Raw genomic sequence first — 24,481 nt, 5'->3', positions numbered from 1 at the left:
GATTGGAAAAGGGCTACCCCCTGGACTTCCTCCGAGGGGATTCCTCAGGCATCTCACAGAACCCCCGGGGCCCTGGCCGCACTGGGGGACGAGGGAGGCACTGGCTGAGGCAGGGGGTTGCTCCATCAGGATTCTTGCGGAAATTCCGAAGTCCTCACCAGCCGCTTCTCTCGGGCCTCATGTTCCCAAACCCAACGCGCACCTACACGAGTGGCCAAGGTTTAGTTAGACGAAGCCGAGGTGCTCTGCTCAAAGGGACTCCCGGTGTGCCAAGGGGAGCCTATAAACGGGCACACGACAGTACGAGCACGTGTGCGATAACTGAGGTGTGACACAACAAGGCAGGACCCCCGCACGGGGATGGTTGCCGCCTGGGGAACAGGGGGTCCCAGAGCTCAGCCCTGCAGGATGGGGAGGCGGAGGCGAGGAGGAGGGAGTGCATTCGAGAAGGAACGTTGTGTGCGAAAGATGGCAGCTCGCGGAGGGTGTGGTGGGGTTGGAGAGCGGTGGGGAGGTCAAGGGGCTCAGGCAGAGGACGAAGAGTGGTCAATGGCAGGCGTGGAAAGCCGGGCCGAGGAAGAGCCGCTCTGAGGCGTCTGCCTTTATCCAAAAGGCTACAAGAAGTCGTCAAACTCTTGTTTAAATCATGCTATTAAGATCTCTACCAACTCCCTCCACAACTTGAAGCAGGCGAACATGGATATACACGTGATATCCGTGGTTACGTACACAATTGTATCTGCTATATCGTTTTTGGGTCCATGTGTTCAGGCACATTTTCCTTACACGATCTTTCTGTTTTCCTCGGAAACCCCACTACTTTAGTCTGGTCCTTGTCACCTGGGATTTGTAATTGAACGAATTAGATGCAATTATTATGATCATTAACCAGAAAACTTTTTAGTCCTTTCCTTTCTGGACATTCAAAGATGACTCCCCCCCCCACCCAAAGATGACTTCTATATGTTCGTAAAGAGCAGAATATTCCATGTACACACGTACATGGGTGTGTACGTGTGCCCTCTCTTGTGACCTAACGTCACAAGACGGTCTCTTGTGACCTAACGTCATACAATGTAGGTCACCTGTTGCATTCCTGGCTACAAATGAAAGAGTTTCTTTTGCTAAGGCAGCAAAAATAACAAACACTACAATAAACTAAGGCTAAGAACCTCTTTAAATAAAAAAGGCTCTCGTTAAATTGGTATGCATCCTTTTGACCTCCTCGAATGCCCCTTTTTGAGGTTACTCAAATGCTAAGTGCATCTGAATGCCGAAAGGCCTAAAGACTGTTACCGGTGATAAACTAGTTGGACTTGGGAAGGAACATCTTTGACCGCAAGTTAATTGTATTTTTAAAAGATGAAGATCTTGTTACCATGGATATCTTTGCCCCAGCGGAGAAAAACCACAGCACAAAAGCGGGGCTCGCCAAAGACAGGGACAACCACCTGGCGGACAGAGGCGCATGCGTGACCCAATTTCCCGCCCCAGGGACAGGACGGCTGTAACCGTCACCCCGTGAGCACGACAGAGAAGCGGGAAAAACGGACAGACCACAGCACACGTGCCACCAGCCCCCACGGCAAGCACTTCCCAGCGGGCAGGCCACCCGCACTCACATAAAACTCTAGCCCGGCCTTGGGTCTCAGCCGGAGGGAGGGCAGGTCACTGAGGGAGCGGCTGCAGTGCAGCTTGGCCAAGAAAGTGTCCTGCAAGGCACTCAAGACAGACAGCCGCCGCGGCTTGTCTGCCGGAGGGCGCAGCCACCGCTTGGGAAGTCAAAGCAAGACGCGCAGTTAGCGGAAAGCATTGGTTACCGTGTCTCCTTAGCTTTCGAGCCCGCGTTTCTGATTAGAACTAGGAGGCCGCTGTGACACCCCTCACTCTAAAAGGCTGAGCTCAGAGAGTCTTCAGAAAAGTCTGCGTGTTATCAGTGCGATCAGTAAAGGGGGGTGAGGGGAGAGGAAAGACGGCAGGGGGCGGTCTACCACCGCCGCCATGTGCAGATGGCCAAGGGCATCTTGGAACATTATCAGGAGTTACCCAGAACCCCTAATGCCGTGTCAAGCGTTTCAAATACTGGGTGCAAGCCCCACCTCGGGTTCAACGCGCCTCCTCCCCAGATCACCGTGAACTTACGAAAAAGGAGTGGTCCTTCAGGGTGGGCGTCTCCGGGGTCCCCTGGCTGTACATGGACATTCTCCTCTGCAGGGCTGCAGCCTTGCTCCCGGCGCCCGAGGACGGGGCCATGTCCTCCACGTCAAAGGGGCTGCAACACAACAGGTCCCCGTGAACGCACGTTTGTTAGGTCGCCTCTAACCCCTGGACCGCAGGCCGAGAAGACACCTCATTATACTAAAGTAAACTCAAAAAAGTGGGAACTGGGCTGGCCGGGCGGGCGATAAACCAAGATAAAACAAAGTGGAGCAGAAGACTGAGTCCAGACCCCTCCAGGGGCCAAGGTTATCATCATGGCATTAAGTGCAATTCACCTATACACCCAGCCATTAGATAAATCTGTTTCTTGGTTAATGTTAGACATGGAAACATATTAATGCTTGTCCAGTACAAGATGTCAGTCTGTAAAGATTCTTTGAGCTTTATGTTGGCAATACAGGAGAGTAACGTGATTGTTCTAAAGAAAATGAACATAGACTCCTGTTCGTTTCTGTCAACACAGAGCCTGTTGCGTGCGGGACAGTCTGTCCACCGTCACCCTGTTTATCATCATGCCATCTGGTTCGTCCAGCGAGACAAACGATCTTGCCTTTGCCACATCGATGACTACAGCTGACCTGGAGGGAGGCCGGGCAAAAGGTGCCCACAGGGGTTCATGGACAAGACAACGGGGTCCTTGCTGCTTCCATACCTCACCCTCTATGTCGGAAAGAGGACCCTGAGTATCGGTGCCCCGCACGTCACGCGTGCATGGAAATATACCAGGGGCACAGTATCAAACGTCGTGGGCAACCAGTGTTTAATGGCTTACGACCTTTCTCATGAGGTGACTTCAGAAAACCACCTTTAAGTTCACTGCTCTGACGAAAGGTATCTCTTCCTCTCTGGCAATTTTCTATTTCAGTAGAGTGTGAAAGATACCGAGAAGTTTCCCAGAGCAGCATAGGGCACACGAGATAAAGAGGGACAGGCAATGAAGACATTATAGAGAGAATCGGGATTTTTTCCAAGGGTGAAATATCTCCTTTGGACAGTTATTTTTCTTCCAAATTAGCTTAAGAGCTGTATTTGTTTTTTTTTTCTAATTTTTTAATGTTTACTTATTTTTGAGAGACAGAGAGAGGCAGAGCACGAGTGGGAGAGGGGCAGAGAGAGAGAGAGGGAGACACAGAATCCCAAAGCAGGCTCCAGGCTCCGAGCTGTCAGTACAGAGCCCGACGCAGGGCTCAAACTCATGAACCGCGAAATCATGACCTGAGCCACCCAGGCACCCCAGAGCTATGTTTCTTTATATACATTGAAAGGTTGAGAAGGAGGGAAGGCAGCACAATAAACAATTTTCAAGCAGGAAGTAGGAGAGGACCAGAGTGGTAAGACAGAGGCTTCTCCAGCTTATGGAGCTGACAATGTGCAAACGTCACCCGCTGAGCCAGCCAAGCAGAGCCTCGGGCCCTCGAGGTTCGGACACAGGTCTCGGTGGGACCCGAGAGTCTCCTTCTGTGGCAAGCCCCCCTGGGGATGCCGATGGTCCCCGTGCCACCCTCTGAACAGCACTGGTCTGCAGCACGTATTTGTAACGTGGCAAAACTGAAAAGGGCCACTTACTACCAGGTGATCTCCAGGCTCAGTTTGATGGTGCCGAGGTCATTGATGTCAACCGCCACCACCTGAGGTCGGGCGGCAAACAGCTCTTTGGTCTCGCAGGTCACACTGCCGACCAGGAGGTGCGTGGCGAGCCCTTTGAGTTCCGTGACCTGGTGAGAGAGGGACAGGGACGGCCTTACGTCGGGGGTGGGGGGGTGGAGGGGGGCGGTGCCGGACAAAGGCCAGGGACACTTTCCCCTGTTCTGCTTGGCCCGCTCTGGGCGAGAGCCGTGGTCTTCACGGCGGACTCGGGGTGCAGAGGGGAGTCTGCAAGGTGGAGGGGCCGCAGGCGGAAGTCACGAACAAAGGTCCCCACCGACGGGGTCACCCATCCGTGCACCAGGATATGACAATGACGATACTGAACCTTGATGGAAATGAATCCGACGATCAGGGGCAGGAACACGACCTCCTCTCCGTCCCAGCTCTGCTTGCCGTTGGCTTCTATTCTGCCTTTCAGTTTCCACCTCTGTCGGCCGTACTTCATGAAAATCTGGGGAGAAGACACCACACCTCGGGTTCCAGGGGCCTCGCCCGACTTGCCACCCACACTTCGAGATACACGGCATGGGAATAAATCAGCTGCTGCTCCCCCCTCTTCCGTCCTCCTCGCCCACCCCCTTCTTGTGGGTCTTTCCAATTCCCTGGGGTCTGGGCGGAGGGGCAGATGGTGAGTGGGGAAGAGGCTTTTAAGAGGGAGCAAGGTCTGCTCCGCCAGGCAGAGGGGGTAGGGGGCCCTCTTTGTAAAAGGTCAACCCGTGTCTCCTTGTTACCACGGTCACGGTGACCAGATCCTTCTCCTGGGAGAATACAATGCTTCAGTACATTAGCCGTTGGACCCCCCAGCTCCGTGAGCGGGAGGAGAAACCATCAGCTAAAATCTACTCAGCAGCCAGCAGCACGAAAAAAGACCTCCTCCTCCTCCTGGATGAGGGAGGCAGAACTGGACAAAGATTTTGAAATCCGACAGACCCCAGGGAGAGGGTCTCCACTCTCTTTGCTCAGACAGCTTTACCGTTTAGGGGAAGACACCCTTCCCTCACACCCGCCCCAAGGATGATCATAGAGGGTTTTGGAGAAGACAGTTAGATGATTCAATTAGGGAAGTTCTCTTTTAAAGAGGGGAAAAGAGAAAAGCCTTTTTTACTTTCTGGAGTGTATCTTTATAAAGAAAGGTCTTAGATACTAGTGTTCTTTAGTCCGTGATATTTACGAGCACTCATGATCCCGGACTGGCTCTTGAATCAGGAGAAAAGGCTGCTTTCAAGTACAACATTGGGACTGGGGAAAATACGAATATGGACAGTATGGCAAATGCCAATGTTAAGTTAGCTGCGTTGAGAGTTGCACGATCCTGATAGGAAAGCATGTTCTTCCATTTTGGGGAAAATAATTATGGGGCAAAAGGTCACTATGCCTGTGCTTTGGTCTAAAATGGTTCAGCAAAATAACGATCATAGTAGTAATAATAAGGCAAATGTGACATTATGTTAAAAATTGGTGTCTGCAAAAATAGATCTACCCTATGACCCAGCAATAGCACTGCTAGGAATTTACCCAAGGGATACAGGAGTGCTGATGCACAGGGGCACTTGTACCCCAATGTTTATAGCAGCACTCTCAACAATAGCCAAATTATGGAAAAAGCCTAAATGTCCATCAACTGAAGAATGGATAAAGAAGTTGTGGTTTATATACACAATACAATACTACTTGGCAATGAGAAAGAATACGGCCTTTTGTAGCAACGTGGATGGAACTGGAGAGTGATATGCTAAGTGAAACAAGTCATACAGAGAAAGACAGATACCATATGTTTTCACTCTTATGTGGATCCTGAGAAACTTAACGGAAACCCATGGGGGAAGGGAAGGGAAAAAAAAAGTTAGAGGGGGAGGGAGCCAAACCATAAGAGACTCTTAAAAACTGAGAACAAACTGAGGGTTGATGGGGGTGGGAGGGAGGGGAGGGTGGGTGAGGGGTATGGAGGAGGGCACCTGTTGGGATGAGCACTGGGTGTTGTATGGAAACCAATTTGACAATAAATTTCATATTAAAAAAATTGGTGTCTGGATGAAGAGTATGTGGGGTCTTCACCTCCAAATGTTCTCACTGGGGCTTCATTTTCCCCCCAAATAAACAAATGTAAAAGGAAAAAAAAAAAGGGCAATGTAAGAAACCAAATAATGGCAGCTGACTCCTGTCCCTCAAATCCCCAATCCCAGCACGCAGATGGACACGATACTTACTTCATACTGATCTCCAGGACAGAGGCGAGCAAAACCAGCCAGACCTGTAAGCATGCAACAGAGACATGAGGTGCGGCATAGATTCCCCTTCACAAACCCACACTGGAACGTTAATAAACCAGAAGCGTCAGACCTTTGTGAAAGCTCATGGAATAGTTTTGAGGGACCACCCGAGGGGATGAGGGGACAGCTGAGAATCCCATCTATCACCGCTGCAGAGAACATTCCTGGCCGGGTTAACCAAAGATGGTGCTTTCTGGGGCAAAGAAGGCTGCTCGACAGGGACTAGAACCCTATGAACCTTTGGCCAATTAGAAGTCCACCCAGCTTCCAGGACCAGAGAATTAGGGCCAGAAAGATACATTCATTTATTTACCCAAAATATTCCCATGAAAATAAACTGCTGTCTTATTTTTCCTTCTGTCCCAAAGATTGGTGATTTCTGATAAGTGCCTCTCACTTGGGTGAAGATTCCATGGGCTTAGTCTGTCCCCCTTGCCTCTCCCCAGTTCACTCATTCCTGTGTTTTCCTATTCCTATCTACCCAGCATAATGATAATAGAGAGATAATTACGATAAGGACAACTAGACGGCATAATGCACCATCTAGTGTGTTATGAGATCACTTAAAACGGATTATCATCTATACAAAGGCAGTAATTAAGAAAACAAAAACAACCAACCAGATGACAACAACCCACACTCCCCATGTGGAGAGGGGGCTTCCCTTCGATCATGCCATCAGCACGTCCTCCCCCGGCTGGATCTGCTCAACCTGGGATCCAGCCCCATCTCTGATGTAGCAGCAAGAACAAATCATGTCAGGCCACTGTCGTGGGACATCTCAGGGACCCTGAATTTAATCAGTCTCTTTCTTTCTGTAGATATTCATTGAGACTCTGTGTGGGGGGATCTGTGCATTGGGGTAATGATCTGGAAATTAAGAGAGAGGTCACCGATACCCAGAAAATAGAATAAAATGTGATTAAAGTCCACAGGGATGAAACAGACAAGGACCCGAGGCAGTAAGAGGGGTTAAAGCAGAAGGTGACTTCTGTTTTATTGACCAGGGAGCCTACTCTAGGTATCAACTCCAATTTCATCACCTCTAAAAGGGCGGGGAGGTCACAATCTCCACCTCAGAGAGCTATTTATAAAGACAATCGATGGCCTCTGGTCCATAGTACGTGCCTAATGCATAGTAATGATTATATATTCAGGAATGGGGTCATACTATTCATTCATTCATTCATTCATTCACTTATTTATTTATAGTTTATTTATTTATTTTGAGAGAGAGAGAGAGAGCATGAGTGCACAAGCAGGGGAGGGGCAGGCAGAGAGGAGAGACAGAATCCCAAGTAGGCTTTGTGCCATCAGTGCAGAGCCTGATGTGGGGCTTGAACGCCTACAAATTGTGAGATCATGACCTGAGCCAAAACCAGGAGTTGGAAGGTCACCCGACTGAGCCACCTGGGCACCCCAGGTCATACTATCTACTGAGCATGTGCCATACATGGTTCATTTAAAAGATGTTATCTATATGAAAAGGTAGCAAATCGATGCACATCAGGCAGGGGGACAGCAATGGAGAGACGGTAAAAGGAGATGTTTTTCTATATTTTGAATTTTTTTAAGAATGTGTTACTTAGGTGTAATTCAACAAGAAACTCTATCTCATTTAATGCAGGCTAGTTTCTTGGAGGAAGGTAGTATTTGAACAACAGAATTTCACCACAGGCAAATGAGGGCATGGGTAAGCGGGCACTTCTGGGCAAAGGGAGTGGCCTGTATTCACGCATCAATATTTCCGGAACGCCTACTGCGTGCCAAGCACAAATATAGTCGTGGGGAGGGAGAGATGCACATCACACGTGCACAATAAATGTAGGGACTAAACTCATCAATAGGGGCTTATCAGTAATCCTGGCTCTGCTTCCATGCCAACCACAAAGCAAAGTCTCTTACCCTAATAGGGACCTGAAGACACAGTTTTTTTTTTTTTTTTTATTTTTTATTTTTTTAATTTTTTTTTTTCAACCTTTATTTATTTTTGGGACAGAGAGAGACAGAGCATGAACGGGGGAGGGGCAGAGAGAGAGGGAGACACAGAATCGGAAACAGGCTCCAGGCTCCGAGCCATCAGCCCAGAGCCCGACGCGGGGCTCGAACTCATGGACCGCGAGATCGTGATCTGGCTGAAGTCGGACGCTTAACCGACTGCGCCACCCAGGCGCCCCCTGAAGACACAGTTTTAATGAAGGAATGAAACAAATTTAATAAGAATGGGCAATTTTATTTTCTCATTTTCTAATGAAAAGCACCAATATAATTTTATGAAAAAAACCCTCCAGTTCAGAATTCACTACAAATGCTTACACACAATGGAATACTACAGAGCCATAAAAAAAAGGACGAGATCTTGCCATTTGTGACAACATGGATGGACCTGCAAGGCATGAGGCTAAGTGAAATCGGTCAGGCTGAGGAAGACAAATTCCATATGATTCCATCTATATGTGGAATCTAAAAACAAAACCAACAAAATAAACGAGAAGCAGAAGCAGACCCATAACTACAGAGAACAAACTGATGGGTTCCAGAGGGGAGGCAGGTGGGGGGATGGGCCAAGTGGGTGAAGGGGAGAGTGGGAGGTACAGGCTTCCAGTTATGGAATAAGTCATGGGGATATAAAGCACAGCGTAGGGAATATAGTCAATGGTATCGTAACAGTGTTGTATAGGGAAGAACGGTACCTACAGTCATGGTGGACACAGAACATATAAACCTGTGGAATCACTACGTTGTGCACCTGAAACTAATATAATATTGAGTGTCAACTATACTGCAATTAAAAAAAATTCAGTACAGGGGCGCCTGGGTGGCTCAGTCGGTTAAACGTCGACTTCGGCTCAGGTCATGACCTCACGGTCCGTGAGTTCGAGCCCCGCGTCGGGCTCTGGGCTGACAGTTTGGAGCCTGGAGCCTGTTTCAGATTCTGTGTCTCCCTCTCTCTGCCCCTCCCCTGTTCATGCTCTGTCTCTCTGTGTCTCAAAAATAAATAAACGTTAAAAAAAAAATTAAAAAAAAATAAATAAAATAAAAAAAATTCAGTACAAATGTTTAGCTATCTTTAACAAGCTATTATTAATTATTATGTATGAATTATGTTACGATAATTAATATAAATATTAAAAATAATGGTCTCTGGTAAGGTGGGATTAAGAGGAAAATTAAACGTTTGGCATTCAATAGTGATTTTTATTGGATTTTTTTTCAAATATCATGTGTTTATAAGAAAAAAGACATAAAAAAGATCACGTATGTTGGTTGGCGGGCAGCATATATGCGGGGAACAGGCTGTTTGGATATTCATGACAATTTTTACAAAGTTTAGCACTGGATAGAGCGATGACATTATGACTTAAAAATTTTGGGTATATTTGCCAATGTTAAAAAAAAATTAGAAGGTACCATTAAAAAAATTTCAAACTGATTCGAGAAGAACAATCCTGCTCTTTTCGTAGAGGCAGCCGGAGAGGAGATAATTTTGAACGGCTGGTATGAGAGCGGCCCTGGGGCTCTCAGCTGCCTTTACACACAGGGCGTCCATACGGCCAACGGACCTCTTGGTGGCCCAGTCTCCTCCAGCTGCTGTTTACGACCTTTGAGTTCCTAATTGTTTTTATGTGAGGGTATGTATGGTTTTACCCGTGTAAATTTGACCGCGATGGTATCACACAGTGGATCTTGCCTTCTTTGAATAGCCCCGTTAAGCTGTGAGACTGGAATGAATGACCGCCTCTCCCCGGTCCAAGAGGCACGGCCACAGTTGAGAGGATAGGGAAGGTCCATTTAGGCTTAAAAAAGGCACCCGCTGTTACCACTGTCTGTCAGTAGATGGCAGCAACTCACCACCTCCTTCTGCCTCCTTCCCCACCGAGCCAGGCCACTTAGGACTTTGCCAATAACTAGAACATAACAAGCCACTTTAAAAGATTTACTGAAATAAGAGCAGAATTTAAAAAGTCAATTTTCCCTAGTCATTTTCTGCAGGATTAGTATTTTTTTTTTTAATACTTTGGGGAAAAAAAAACAATTGACTGGTTTTTACAAATCAGAATAGGGCAGATGTGCTGATTCTAAGAAAATCCAAAGTGCCCTTTAAAACCTGTGCAAATTAGTGCAGGTTTCATCCGCTGCAGGCTTACCTGTGCAAATACAACAGAAGCCTGGTTAAAAAACAAAAAACCCAAAACTGACAAGGTATGTAAAGGGAAAAATCCTTTGAAGGTTTTTTTTCCCCCTTTCAAAATTACCGGGAATTTCATATCTGAGGAACTTATCTAATGGGAGAAAGGTACTTGGTAGGGATGTTTTTGTGCTTATGAGCCCATGTTATTAAAGCAAAATTTCTAAAAATCGCTTGTAGTGCTATCACACTGAGACCCTGATTACAACCATAACGTAGCCAATTGGCAACAGGCAGGCAAAAAACAGGTCCCGCCCTCTGCTCCTGTAAGCCAATCACCGTACTGGCCGCAGAATTAAAACCAACAGCAGGCCAATTGTAGTTACAGCCTGAGGTCTCTGAGGCCCGGCTGGAGCCTTGCTGGGATTTTCACAGTTGGGGAGATCTTTATGCTTTCTCAGTGGTTTTGTGATTACCGTTGCACAGTCTCGAAAGCTTTCATTTCGGGCCCTCTAAGGACCACTGGGGGCTAGCATCCAGGGATGGGTGGGGGGTAGGAGACTTTTATTTCTATGGCTACCTTTGGCTGTTTTACTGTAAAACCTACTACTGAACGGTCTTCTGCACCCCATTTGGAAGGCCCAGACACTAGACTAGGCAGCAGCTCACCTTTCCTTCCTCTGCTCAGAGACTTATCTGCCAGAACAATGCTCCCCACGTTTTCTAGTTCTATGATGACCTTCCGCTCCAGAGATAAAAAAGATCACACATGCTGACCGCATATACGCAGGGAAAAGGGTGGCCGGGTATTCATGACACTGTGAACAAAGTTTAGCACCTGGTGGAGTAGTTACGAAGCTAAGGAAGTCACACTTTGTACTCCAAGGCGAAGAGCCAAGCAGCTGGCCAGCCAGGAGCTCTGCTACAGGCCTTCCTGATTTATTGACCAGGTATAAATAAGGCAGATTTACTAGCTCACAGGGAGTTCTCCCCTCTGCTGAGGCCTGACCCGCCCTGCAAGCTAGATGGGCAGGTGTAGGCGTGGGGACACACGCCGCCTGCAGGGTCACTGGAACAATCGCTGTGGGAGCTACTGTTCCCCAAGGGCCCACGTCTTTTCGTCACCGTCCTGGTTAACAACACGCTCCCTCTTTAACCTGACATTCAAGGTGCTTTAAGATCCAGTGCCAACGCACGTCCGTAACTCTTCTTCCAGGAAGCGGCTCAGCCCTGCCGGCCCGCCTGCCATTTTCCACATGCTTTTCCCTCTTTGGTGAACGCCATTGCCTTGCTGTTCATGTGCCCAGAGCAGTCCCTCTCATCCGTGTTCAGAGGTGACACTGGGGAGCCTTCCTCCTTCCTCCCTGCTTCTGTCCCCCAAGACAGGTGAGTGGCACCCTTCTCCCCCCGCCCCCCCCAGGCTTCTGAGATAATCCAGCCTCCCCACTGGTCCAGCAGCAGGTGATTCGTTCCACTGAATGAGAACACGCTGGCTCATGCCTCCATCTTCTCCAGTGGATGTGTGGAACTCAGACCTGGGGCCACGCATCGGGAGGCAGTGTAGGGCGTGGCCAAGAGCAGGGGCTCCCTAAGTGTTTGATCAGTTGTTTTTGTCATCAATCCAGCCACACCCCCACTGCCCCCCCCCCCACACCCAAAATGGTTGTTTTCTTCACGCTGGGTGGGGCAAAAAGGGAAGTGTGGAAGGGTGTGGCAGGAGGAAGTCGGGTTACCAGGTCTGAAAATATTATGAAATATCCTCAGTTTATGTCAATATGTTTGTTGGGGTAGTTATATTTTACCAGAAGGAATAACAGATAAGAAAGTAGCTGATGGTAAAGACATAAGACTTCTCGGCAGTGTGAGGACGCTTCCCTTTATCAAAAGAAAGGAAGATTTCCGTGCCGGTGTCACCCTTGAAAGGCTTCCTAGTTGTAGTTTCTGAGTCAGATTAGGGAAGTGAAAGGCCATGCTCTGAGCCACAGTTTATAGCGTCTGCTTTGCTCTCTTAAACTTCAGTCCTCCTCATATGGGACTGAGCGTGGGACTGGGAGAGGCCTGGAATTCAGTGTCAAGTTTGACTCCAACTTAGTGAGTACTAGGACAAGTCACTGAACGCCCACTTCCTGCCAATAAAATGGGGGGAGTTATCACCTCACCAATGATGGGTGCCCTGGAGAGCCGTGAGCACCAGACATAGGGGAAATCTGGGACCCCCAGGAGGAACAGCGGGAAGATGTGCTGCCCGAGTTTCTCTCAGCGAGAGACAGACTAGTCTGCACGGATGGTGACCGAGCGTCGGGGGAAAGGAGAGGGAAGTGCTTGCTGCTAAACACTGATTCAGGGCAACTGTCTTCTAGAATCAGGCTGCTGCTGAAACCATCCTGAGAGTCTTAAAAAATCTTGCCAACTCCCCCCCCCACCCCAACTTGCTGGGTCTGGGGCAGGGCCTGAGCGGTTTTGGAACCTCTGACTCTCGTGAGGACCCAACATGAAGACAAGAAATGGAAAACTGAAAGGGCACGGATGCCCCACCTCGGTGGTACCGCTGGTGTTGAGATTTAACACCGAATCACAAACCAGTTCACTCTCAGGCCTGCCCAAGAGAAGAATGCAGCCATTGCAGACACTGAAGGTCAAGGTCACTGTTACTCCAGCAATAAACATGCAGAGTGGCTCTCGTGCTGTCACGGAGGGCCTGGTGTTGGACACAAACAGTGCCCCGCAGACTTAAATGACAGATTCCAAAACGAAAGTCTCCTGTTGAACACTTGAAAAAGTACCCCTTCTCTACTCCCTTAACTGCAAAAAGTAGGCAAGAGGGTGATTAAGTTCCCATTAGCAACAAGCCAGGGATCAGGCTGCCGACGAAACCCGAGGACCGGAACCGCCTGCGCCCAGCCCTCGCCGCTGCAGTCAATGGGCACAAACTCAAAACTCAACGGATTTGCCGTTGCTGATCTGACAGCCCTGCCCGCGAGGCCCGGCAGATGCTCCGTCTGCTACAGCGAGCACGCCTTGTTTGTTCTGAAGATGCCGCGCTACAAATGTAACCCCATCATGCTTCTAGGTTGGAACTTGCCAGAGCAAACACCACAGACGCACTGGGAAAAAGAGGAAAACGCAGAGACCTCTGTGGGTTTAACACTAGAGATGAATAAAAGGAAGTAACTGGTGGGTAGTTTACAGAAAACATGAGTGCAAAGGAGTAACTGAAGTGACACCACAGAGAAGCCAGAAGACAAATCTAGGTGTGGGATACTCTATACAACGGTTTCTATGCCAAGTCGACGGTAGGAACAAAATGGGAAGGGTCTGTGTTAGGTGATAGCAAGCCTAACAGAGACACCGAATGACCACTTATGATGCCTGGACATCATGTGGATCCCGATGTCAACATACCAACCATACAAAGCATTTGTGAGACAACTGGGAAACTTGGATCAGGGAACAGATTAATAACAAAGGCATGTTCGTGTCATTAGACATGATAATACTGGGCATTGTGGTTGTGGCAGAAGATGTCCCTATTCTTTTTTTAAAAATTTTTTTTTTTACATTTTTATTTATTTTTGAGAGACAGAGAGAGACAGAGCATGAGTGGGGGAGGAGCAGAGAGAGAGGGAGACACAGAATCGGAAGCAGGCTCCAGGCTCTGAGCTGTCAGCACAGAGCCCAACATGGGGCTTGAACTCACGGACCATGAGATCATGACTTGAGCTCAAGTCGGACGCTTAACTGACCGAGCCACCAAGGCACCCCAAGATGTCCCTATTCTTTAAGGGATGCATATTGAAATATATACAGGCAGACTCATATCTGGGCTATACATCATCAAAGGAAAAAACCAAATGAAGCAAATGTGGCAAAATCTTGCTAATTATTAAATCTAGGTGATATGGGGCTCACTGTAAATTCTCTTTACTTCTGTGTATGTCTGAGATTCTGCCATAATGAAGATTCAAGGATGCAGGCAAGTCTTAGGACCAGAAGGTTCTGGAACATCAATACATTAACATAAATGGGGAGGGGTAAAGGTGGCGGCACAGTGCCTTTGCAAGAAAAATAAAAATAGTGTGAGCTCTGTCTGTGGAGATGGCTCCTGACTCTCTGTGGGGGAAAAATACCTTTCATCTTTTTTTTTTTAGTTTATTTATTTATTTTGAGAGAGAGACAGACAGACAGACAGACAGAGCGTGACCAGGGGAGGGGCAGAGAGAGAGGGAGATGCGGAATCCCAAGCAATCTCTGCTATCAGCACTGAGCCTGACACGGGACTCGAACCCATGACCTGAGTTGAGATCAAGAGTCAGACGCGTAACTGACTGAGCCCCCCAGGCGCCCCGAGTACCTTTCATCTTGATGGAGAATTCCCCCAGCAGATTCTCCAGCTCTGCTTCAATGGCACACATGTTCTGTGGAGAGTACAAAAGAGTGGCATCAGACCTAGGCTTCTCTCCCACAGCAGCTCAAGGCGCACGACGTTCTCTCGGCTGCAAACAAGTAACTAGTGCTTGAATTCCAGGAGACTCCTGGAGTCTCCAGCACTGCCGGAGAAGCCTTCTTGACAAAATGGTGCACAGGAAATTCAGAGCCTAGAACAAGTTCAATTATTTCCATGCGCGACAACGAGGACTGGGATGCTAGAGAAGCAGGAAAGCAGTCTTCTCCTAAATGGAGAAGATCAAGGCTGTTACGTTGCTGACTCCGGGGCCTACTGCAACAGAAGCCTTGCTGTGTTGCCTTCAGATGGTGCATCAGTTATGTCATCAAATTATGCCATGGACAGACGAATCCAGAACATGACATGCTGGAAGAACTGGCCCGGATTCTATGTAAGGTCAATGTTGGGGGGTGGGGGGAAGAAGTTCTCAACAAAAGAGGCTAAAGAGACATAACAACCAGATGCGACCTGTTGACTTTCATTACATCCTGATTTGAAGGACAATAAACTAAGACAGAAAAGACATTACTACTGGACCAAACAGGGGACGTCTGGAAATGCACAGGCTCTTTGATAACTCTGTTGAGTGGATTCATTTTCTTACTTGTGACAATGCTGTGTGTTTGTGCAAGGGATACACAGATTACACGGGTTGCTATTATGGGATCGGCACTGAAATACTTACTGTAAAGTGTCATAATGTCTACTACTGACTGTCAAATGACTCAACAAGAAAAAAAAAAAAGAAAAGAAAAAGAAAAAATTGGGCCTGTGTGAGAGAAGGAAAGCAAATGGGGCAAACTGTTACCAACTGGTCAACCTCCGTGAAGGTAGATGGTGTTTATTACGCTGGTCTTGACTGTTCTGTCGATTGGAAATTTTTCTTAATAAAAACGGGGGGGGGGGGGGGCGGGCGGCAAAAATAGCACTGTGCTCTATGAGTGACGCGGGGCTCCTGAGGTGCCCGGAAGTGATTCCTGGGTGTGACGAGAGTCCTCTGCTGACTCTGGAGTTGAGGGGACACTGAAGGCAGAAGAAGGGACACTATCTCAGCGTGTGGTTAGACTCGTCATTGCCCCCACCCTGCCTCCTCAGTATCTGATGACCCAAACAGAGCCACTGGAGATCAGAAAAGGAACAGCACCCTGGCGGGGGGCGGGGGGGGGGGGGCTCTCCCCACGGGGCCCCTCTGCAGGTCGACCAGCTTAAGCTCCGGAGACCACCTCGGCTGCAGGAAGCAGCGGTGCCCATGCCTGCCCCCTCCGCCCGGCGGGGGCACCTGCAGGCTTCCCCCTCAGCAGCCAGCCTCCATGATGGGAGTGAGGGTGGGGTGGGGGGGGCAGCCCAGGGTGCTGACAGGGATGGCTCCCTTTACATTTTGTTTGCTGAGAACTTCAGGACTGATCTGTAAGGCTACTGCTTCTCCTACTTGTTCCTTTGTTCTGCCCCAAAAGATCACTCTTCTGAACTGGTGCCTGAATGGGACGCAAAGAGAATGGCATGGTCTTTCCCCTTGTAAGCTCTTAGTGCCTGAAACAGCTTCGCAAACCTGGGGGAAACTTCCCGAAGTCTGAGCTCTGTGCTGCTCGAAAGCTTTGAAAGCAAACCCTCGGTATTATAAACCTCTTTTCTTAGAGCATCGTGTGTTTCTGTGAAAGAACACGTTACACTCTCCAAAAAGGCCAGTGATGCTATCATGCAAGCCAGGATTGGCACCAGTGTCTTCAAAAAAACCTTGGGGCCAGCTAGTTTAGCGGCTGAGGACCTCTGTGGACAGGATTTGCTTCCATCTCGCCCGTGCAGCGACTGATGAACATGGCTGCACCTGCGGAAGCATCCAGAGCCTTCTTGCCCTAAACGTTCTTTGCTATCAAATCCTGGCTTTGCAGTTCTGGGAAGACACAAACCCACCTGATGTCAAGTGAGATAGGGCCCTGCAGAAATCCGACACTTTCTTCTCTAAGGCAGAAGTCCCTCTTGCTGAAATTGTAATCTACATCTTTGAATTTGCGAGCAGACTGTGATGCCATGTTTTGGCACTTGACCAAGGGCAGGTGTTTCCAAAACGGCTAGCAAATGTTCCAGGACAGGAAGCTCCTGCCGGTCCGTTATCTGCTCGTGGACTCTGAACGACCTCTATAACTGCTCTTTTGATTTCATGAATATGGAGAAAGGTGGTCTCATGAACCAGGCAGGGCTGGGCTACTTCTAAGCCAGAGATCCTCAACCCCTGGGTTCACCAACTTGGGCGAGGAAAAGAAACCCTCTGCTGTTTCCCAACCTCTAATTGAAACTTATCCCATGTTGAAGTGTCACAAATGTAGAAAGGAAGCCCCAGCAGTATGACCAGTACCTGTGACTCTGACACGGACAGAAATCACAGGCATGTTCCTGGTCACATCATTTGTTCTAGGTACCTTGAAAAATCATTTATACTTTTTGCTGCTTTAAAATCTTATAACTTCAAACAAGTAGAGGCACTGCTAGATCTTATAACTTAACGTTGATGTGCTAATAAAGCGGCAGAACTAAAGCATAGCATGATAATCAAAATATTTTGCTATTTAAGGTATTTTGACAACTGGACGGCTAATATTGAAATATCTGTTTCAGGATAATTGGTTTCTTTTGAATTCCTGGATTCTTTGTATTTTATTTCATGCATTTAAAAAGCGTTGTTCTGAAAGGGGAACATAGGTAAAGAAGCCCATTTCAGACCACGGAAAGGGACTAACGGTTCTGACCAGAGGCGCAGCTTGAATGACCATACAAAGTGACCCGTGAGGTCCCTCCCGCCGCAGGGCGGTGACAGACACTCCGCTCTGGGAACTGTCCAGCAGACCCTCATGGGGCTGATGACTTCATTCATGGAATTCGATCGGTGAGCAGACTCACGGGCTAGTGAGACAAGCTGCTTTAATAATTCAGCTTTCATCAAAGACACTTGGTATCAGGTGACCCCAGGAGGACTGAAGATCTCCCTGCGTCATATGTTTGGGCCTCAGAGACAGAAGCCAGGAGAGCACACTTCTGCTCAGGGTTCTTTATCTTGCCTCCTTTAAGACAGGAGGGAACTTCCTTACAATAAAATAATCCTGGGCAGGAGGCTTAGCGATATCCAACATCCAGGGAAGCCATCTTACCCCCCGGGTCTGTTCGACTTCCAGGAATAAAGCCAGATTCGACCACACGCTAGAAAATTTGGAAGCGCACTTAAACGTCAAAAACCAGGGCATCGCGGCTGACTCGCGCATTCACTGAAATTTCCGACAAGCGTTTGCAGCCTACGTGTGCAAAGAGTACAAGGCAGCACAAGCACACAAGAGCGAATGGCCTCGCAGAATCTAGTCTTAGGGTTTTACAAGCTTGTGAGCGAGCATGTTCCAAGGCACTAGGAAACGGGTGTCTGACAGGCGATGTTCGGGGACTGAGAAAAGCCAATAAAGGCTGCGGGGTCTAACGAAGACTCTGAACAAAAAGACTACCGACCAAACTACCCAGCAGTCGTCTTAAATAATTCCACGGACAGCCTCAAACCAACAGGAGAGAGGCCAACAGTAAAACATCTCCCTGAAGACTAGCATGGGGCCGGAGGCTGCCACTCCCCTTGTTGCTGGCGGTGACCAGCGATTCCGACAATCCCGGGGTGGGGGGCCTGGGGGGGACTTAAGCTGCTAAGCAGACCTGCGCGTACCTCCGTGTACTCCCTGTAGCTGCGACTGATCTCGGACAGACTCTCCCGGGCAGCTCTGCTGGCCGGGGAGGCTGCGAAGGCTTGCTTCATTTTGCTGGCACCGTCTTGGAGGCGTCTTTGGATACAGTAGGCTTCGTAGAGTTCGTCCACCTGTCAGAATCACAAGAGGGCACACACAAGGGATGTAAACATTTCATCTCACTTGGAAGAAGTTACATAGGCCATGGCTACGTGCTTGAGGTATTTACGTTTCCGACCTCAACAAGGGGACTCTTGGCAGAAGCGTCATCCTTTCAGACAGAGACCAACCGTTTTTGTTTTAGCCACTGGGATCCATTTTCCATTTTGAAGCAGATTTTAATCTGAGCTGTCTTTTCAAGTGGCACAAAATGGAAATGAGCTGAACACCGGTGGCTGCGTGAGATGCCTACTGGATAACGAAGGCAGGAGTCTTCTTCATAAGCAAAAAAACGCTGGAAGTGTTGATACGAGGCTATTATCACTTTATTTTAAGAGGACTGTCACAAGGTGATATCCACACATGTAAATTTATCAATTAAAAAAAAAGAAATTGAGGGGTGCCTGGGTGGCTCAGTCGCTTAAGCGTCCGACTTCGGCTCAGGTCGTGATCTCGCGGTCCGTGGGTTCGAGCCCCACGTCGCGCTCTGTGCTGACAGCTCAGAACCTGGAGCCTGCTTCCGATTCTGCGTCTCCCTCTCTCTCTGACCCTCCCCCACTCATGCTCTATCTCTCTCTGTCTCTCCAAAACAAATGAACATTAAAAAAAATTTTTAAAAATCGAGCCAAGATTTTACAAAAATCATTTTCAATAAAGAGCCTCACAATAGACGTGAGCATTTTCCTCCTACACCTCTACACCTATGCCTCTAGATGATAATAAACCTTCTGCAAATGACTATCAACCATACTCGTTCTATAAGCCTGATAATCACTTAGTGCCTCTAAGGGAGTGATGTTCAATCAACCCAAGGCTGTTTTGACACCCAGGGGACTTTTGGCAAAAGCTGGGGCCGTTTTGTTTCCCGTGGCACAGGGAGAGGTGCTACTGCTATCTGGTAGGTATAGAGGCCATGGATACTCAACATCCTGAGCAGGAGAGGGCAGCCCCCACAGCACAGGCCATCTCCAAATGTCAACTGTGCCTACACCGAGAGAACCTCGTTATTCCCGGTCACGTGTAGGTGCACAGGCTTGGACCGTCCTCCATTATCCACACGCTACCCAGTTAACTAACTACAGCAGCTTGCAGGCAGATGAAAAGGACACTAGCACCAGGCGTGAGCAGAAGCAAAGGAAATCCATGAGACCAGGAAGCCTGCCTCGGGCTACTTGTTGTCCTTTCTGTACGCACTTCACTGCCTCAAGAAGCTACAGAGCCAGAAGACGGTCGAGGTAAATGTCATGGGTTTTGGAGCTGAAGATTCCTCTTTGGTTCTGAAGGCGAGTTTTGGGGCGCTCGCTAAAAAGCATCAGTAGGACCCACCGGTGGTGTGGTTTTCCCCAGTTGCGGTCTCTACATTAGACGTCATCACACTCAGCTTAGAAGATGAACGTTAAGAGATTGCAAATTATTCTCTGGTTACAGGATTCTCTGTCGCTCTTCAACAGTTCACTGCGCTCTGCTGAGAGCAATTGCCAGACTCCGGGAAGCAGCCTTTCATCTTTGGGGCCGATGGATTCGTGCCTGATTAAGGGGGAGACCCAAGACTCAGGGGTGGTGATGTGCCGATAAAATCGTTGGGCTGGTGACCGGCACAGAAGGTGGTTCCCATACTTAAAAGTTAAACTCAGCCTTACTTGGTGAGCTCATTACCATGCTGATGGCCAGGCCCCACTCTGAGATGCTGATTCAGGAGGTTAGGGCTGGGCTGGGCATCTGAAGTTTTAAATAAATGCTGCAGATCCTTCTGACGTGGGAGGTCCCCACGAAACTCTTAGAAGCGCAAGAGCTGATACCTCTTCCAGCGCAGGTCAGGCGGTTGTACCCAGGTAATCCCCTGGAAGCCTGTGCCTTCAACCTTTCCCCCCTGTGGCCGGGTTTGCCAAAAACTCCGAGTCTGTAATCCCGTCTACAAGGAAGCTGCTGGCGGGGTGCTGGTTTAGCCCTGATGATGTAGTCTACTACTTTGCATTTAAAGATAAGTTAATTCTTCGTTTTCATTCCAATATCAACCTATCCTAGCCAAATGAAGTTCACCTTTAGGATAAAGGGTTACCAAGTACTCACCTGAGCGGAAACGGGCCCGTCTGTAGGCAAGCATCTGTCTTGACTCTAAGTCAGCAGTGGCTCTCATCAAATAAACGGACTGACTCACTCGGTTGACTATAATTTGTGAGGCATGCTGTATATAGGTGTTGCAAACAGACTGCTACCAACCTTTAACAGCCGCCGGGATTGTTGTGTTTAACAACGATGGATACAAGATGGATAAATTCACTCCTACCTAATGCAGGGTTGTGCCTTCTTGCTGGGTTTCAATCTGCCAACACTTGCCGGCCACACGGATACCTTCTGATGGATGTCATTGTTTTATTTATAACAGAAATTGGAGCGGTTTCAGATTTGCGGAGGGAAAAGGGATTTGTCAGAGTGGGAACACACAAAGGCAGTTATAGATACATGTGCTTACGTGCGCATAAATCATCACAGAATTTTAAAATGAAGGAACTCTTAGGGTCATTTAGACCGAACACGTGCACCTCCCAGCCCCATTTCACAGAGTCGAACACTCAGGTCCACGTAGGTGATAGAGGCCAGAGAGTACACGCCTGGAATCCAGGGCTTCTGACTCCTAGCACAGAGATCGGCTGAAGCGTCCAGTCTCCGTACTTGGAAGAGAGGCTGCTGCATGGGGATGCAGACAGGAATAGCCACTGGTGTGATTTAGCGGCTCCCAAAGGGAAATATTTCCAGGCTGTCCCGGTAACTCTCTTAAGTGTTCAGAACAAGGGGTGACAAAGTCCCACCCCACACAAGGCTGGCTGGACCATCAGTGAACTATCTGTAGGGTTCAGGGCCGGGTGTCAGGGAGCCTGGCAAAATGGCCCCCATCTATGCGGGCGACGAAGATGAAGAGGTCATGCGAGGAAGGGCAGAAGGAACTGGGTGCTCGACAGGGTTAGAGAGGTACATGGCAGCGTCCATAAGTACTTATACGGCCTTCACGAAGAAGTTTCCGGGGTACCGAGTTGTAAGCGTGTCCAGAGGTCAAGTTACACAAGCGTGAAAGTTCTCCTAGGTCCGTTTGGTTCAGTCTTTACCAAGATTACGTGGAGACTAAAAGCCCAGCAGGAGGCACTGTGGGTGCCTCACGGGAGGCACTTAATGTCTGTTGAACTGAGTAGGGTCGGTACTATGCCGGACTGTCAGGCTCCTAAGTCTTGTTTGTCTCCATTTTTACTGCCTGTTGGAAGACTTAACTGCTAGGAGTCAATTAGGTAAGAAATTGTCCATGGACTAGATGCCACGCTTAGGCCCAAAGCGTAGTGATTAGTGACTGAGAACGGAAACACAGAAGCAAGACAACAGGAACTTCCATTACCTTACTGATGTGAAACTCCAGGCGTCTCATGTATCTTTCAATCGTTTTAATTTGCTGGAAATAAAAGAAGAAGTTTGAAAGAAAATGCAGCCATTTACAGTTTAACCCATCTAGACTGGCAGCAATATCTTCTCCCCGCTCTCCTACTCAGAAGTACCAGAAAATGCGAACCATCCCCCCTTTCTTCCAATCGTGGCTATTTCAGAGACTCTCCATGAACGATTCGGGAAGTATTTTTTGAAACGTGGAATAAATATTCCCACAGATGAACTCGAGCTGGTTATTGGAATCGTTGTGTGGAACATCGAGGGAAGCCAATCAAATGGAATTCACTGGGTCTCTGGCAGGACGGTATCATGTTGGGCTAGACCTCAATCCCTCCATTCTATCACCTCTAAGATGAACTCACCCCCCTGCCTTTTAGTGTCTCTGAAACGGGGGTGCATTTTACAATCCCTACTGCCGGTGCACACTCACAGATAATCACAGTGGTTCTATGTGTCATCCCTTCGTTTGAGTTATAAATACTGTTATTACACGCATTCAATTTAATTACCCTTTAAAATGTCTTCAAAAAAACCATCATACCATGATTCAGCATTAAAACTTTCTCTGCATCTACAGAAAGGATGGGAAGGGGACAGCAGCATATTGAAAGACAAAAACAAAATCTACAATGAAAAGAAAGCTCGAAGGGCTTTGTCCTGAGGCATACAATACAAATTTTAAGTGAAAAGAAAAAAAATGGTGCCAGGATTTAACTGGAATCACTTTTTTCCCTCTTAGGCGCATATAAAATACCAGTGTATTTTCCAATCAAGGACGTCTTTGGCTTGATGAAACAGTATAGTCCATATTTAGAAGGGGTACAGGTAAGGTGCTTAAATACCTGGGAAGTCCTGAAACTCATCAGCACACCGAGAACCCTCCAACCAGGTGGCACTTTTATGGAAGTGACCTTAAAGACGGCATTGGAGCTACATGATGGTACCCCCTCATTAGAGAAAAGCATGACTTTTCCTAGGCTTAGAAAAATCCTCAGTTCTCTGAGGTCTTGTTATGCCTAAGAGGACATCACTGACCTCTATTCAAAGATTCAGTGCTTATTTTCCAGCAACTCTCGGCACAGAATGATAACTTACCTTGTCTAGGTCATACAGGACACCCTAAAATAAAAAAAAAAAAGGGTGTTGGGATTAAAACTTATTCTCCTCAAAACTGTTACTGATATGAACAGAGGGGTTTAGTCTGCATTTCTGCATTACCAGTGAAATGATGATCAAACCCGCCAAGTTCTACTGGGTTATTTCAAATAGCGGTAAGAGTACTTTTAAGAGCCAATATTTATTTATACTCCGTGTCTCTAGAATTCCACCCCAATCTCTCTACATGCTGGGAGCTTTAAGGGTTTCACTTGCTTTTAGCTCTCCTCTCTTACATATTGAGGAACACATAAATTCATGTTAACTTTTAATTTTTTTAATGTTTATTTTTTTGATAGAGACAGAGCATGAGCAGGGGAGGGGCAGAGAGAGCAAGAGAGAACGAGAGAGAGTGAGAGAGAGGGAGACACAGAATTTGAAACAGGCTCCAGGCTCTGAGCTGTCAGCACAGAACCCGACCGGGGCTCAAACCCATGAACGGTGAGACCATGACCTGAGCTGAAGTCGGATGCTAAACCGACTGAGCCACCCAAGTGCCCCATGTTAACTTTTATTTTTTTTTAAATTTTTTTTTTTTTTCAACGTTTATTTTATTTTTGGGACAGAGAGAGACAGAGCATGAACGGGGGAGGGGCAGAGAGAGAGGGAGACACAGAATCGGAAACAGGCTCCAGGCTCTGAGCCATCAGCCCAGAGCCCGACGCGGGGCTCGAACTCACGGACCGCGAGATCGTGACCTGGCTGAAGTCGGACGCTTAACCGACTGCGCCACCCAGGCGCCCCCCCATGTTAACTTTTAAATAAAGAAGGGGCGCCTGGGTGGCTCAGTCGGTTGGGTGTCCGACTTCAGCTCAGGTCACGATCTCGCGGTCTGTGAGTTCGAGCCCTGCGTCGGGCTCTGGCCTGATGGCTCAGAGCCTGGAGCCTGCTTCCGATTCTGTGTCTCCCTCTCTCTCTGCCCCTCCCCCGTTCATGCTCTGTCTCTCTCTGTCTCAAAAATAAATAAAAAACGTTAAAAATAAAACAAAATAAAAATAAAAAAATTAAAAAAATAAAAAAAATTAAAAAAAAATAAATAAAAAAGTTAACATAAAATGCGGCAGTGATATATGTGTTAAAAGAATACTTGCCTCCCTGTTTAAACAGATAAAACTGGTGTTTGAGAAGTGTTCTGGAGGGCGGTGATATGCTTTTCACAAAATGTTTTTTTAAGCAAGTTCATTTCCTGTGTGCTCATAATATCACAGCATAATCAGTACACCATTCCCACAGCCCCTTCGGGAGGGGTTTTATGGGACACTAGTCCTGGCAGAAGCCCCTCCATCCATTCACCATTGTTCTCCAAGGAGAC

General features: G+C 48.0%; 1 protein-coding gene across 9 annotated transcripts in view; it reads right to left on the bottom strand.

Moving 5' to 3' along the window:
• Positions 1–24,481, bottom strand: part of RIPOR2 (RHO family interacting cell polarization regulator 2) — a 233,083-nt gene that overhangs the window by 34,669 nt on the left and 173,933 nt on the right. For 8 of the 9 annotated variants that reach the window (XM_086706106.1, XM_086706109.1, XM_086706110.1 and 5 more), the window contains exons 5-12: positions 23,110–23,133; positions 21,968–22,021; positions 18,405–18,554; positions 14,618–14,681; positions 6,075–6,118; positions 4,193–4,318; positions 3,787–3,935; positions 2,143–2,272 (exon numbers count right to left, since the gene is read on the bottom strand). In XM_086706106.1, the coding sequence (XP_086562232.1) occupies positions 2,143–2,272; positions 3,787–3,935; positions 4,193–4,318; positions 6,075–6,118; positions 14,618–14,681; positions 18,405–18,554; positions 21,968–22,021; positions 23,110–23,133 (741 nt within the window). Of the gene's footprint in view, positions 1–1,622; positions 1,773–2,142; positions 2,273–3,786; positions 3,936–4,192; positions 4,319–6,074; positions 6,119–14,617; positions 14,682–18,404; positions 18,555–21,967; positions 22,022–23,109; positions 23,134–24,481 lie in introns of all 9 variants that reach the window. The other variant, XM_086706112.1, reaches the window with a different exon arrangement.

The sequence above is a fragment of the Puma concolor genome, chromosome B2 (genome assembly GCF_028749965.1).
Source record: "Puma concolor isolate L17-30 chromosome B2, mPumCon1.1.hap2, whole genome shotgun sequence".
Classification (NCBI taxonomy): domain Eukaryota; kingdom Metazoa; phylum Chordata; class Mammalia; order Carnivora; family Felidae; genus Puma; species Puma concolor.
This window is presented reverse-complemented; position numbering and strand designations above follow the sequence as displayed.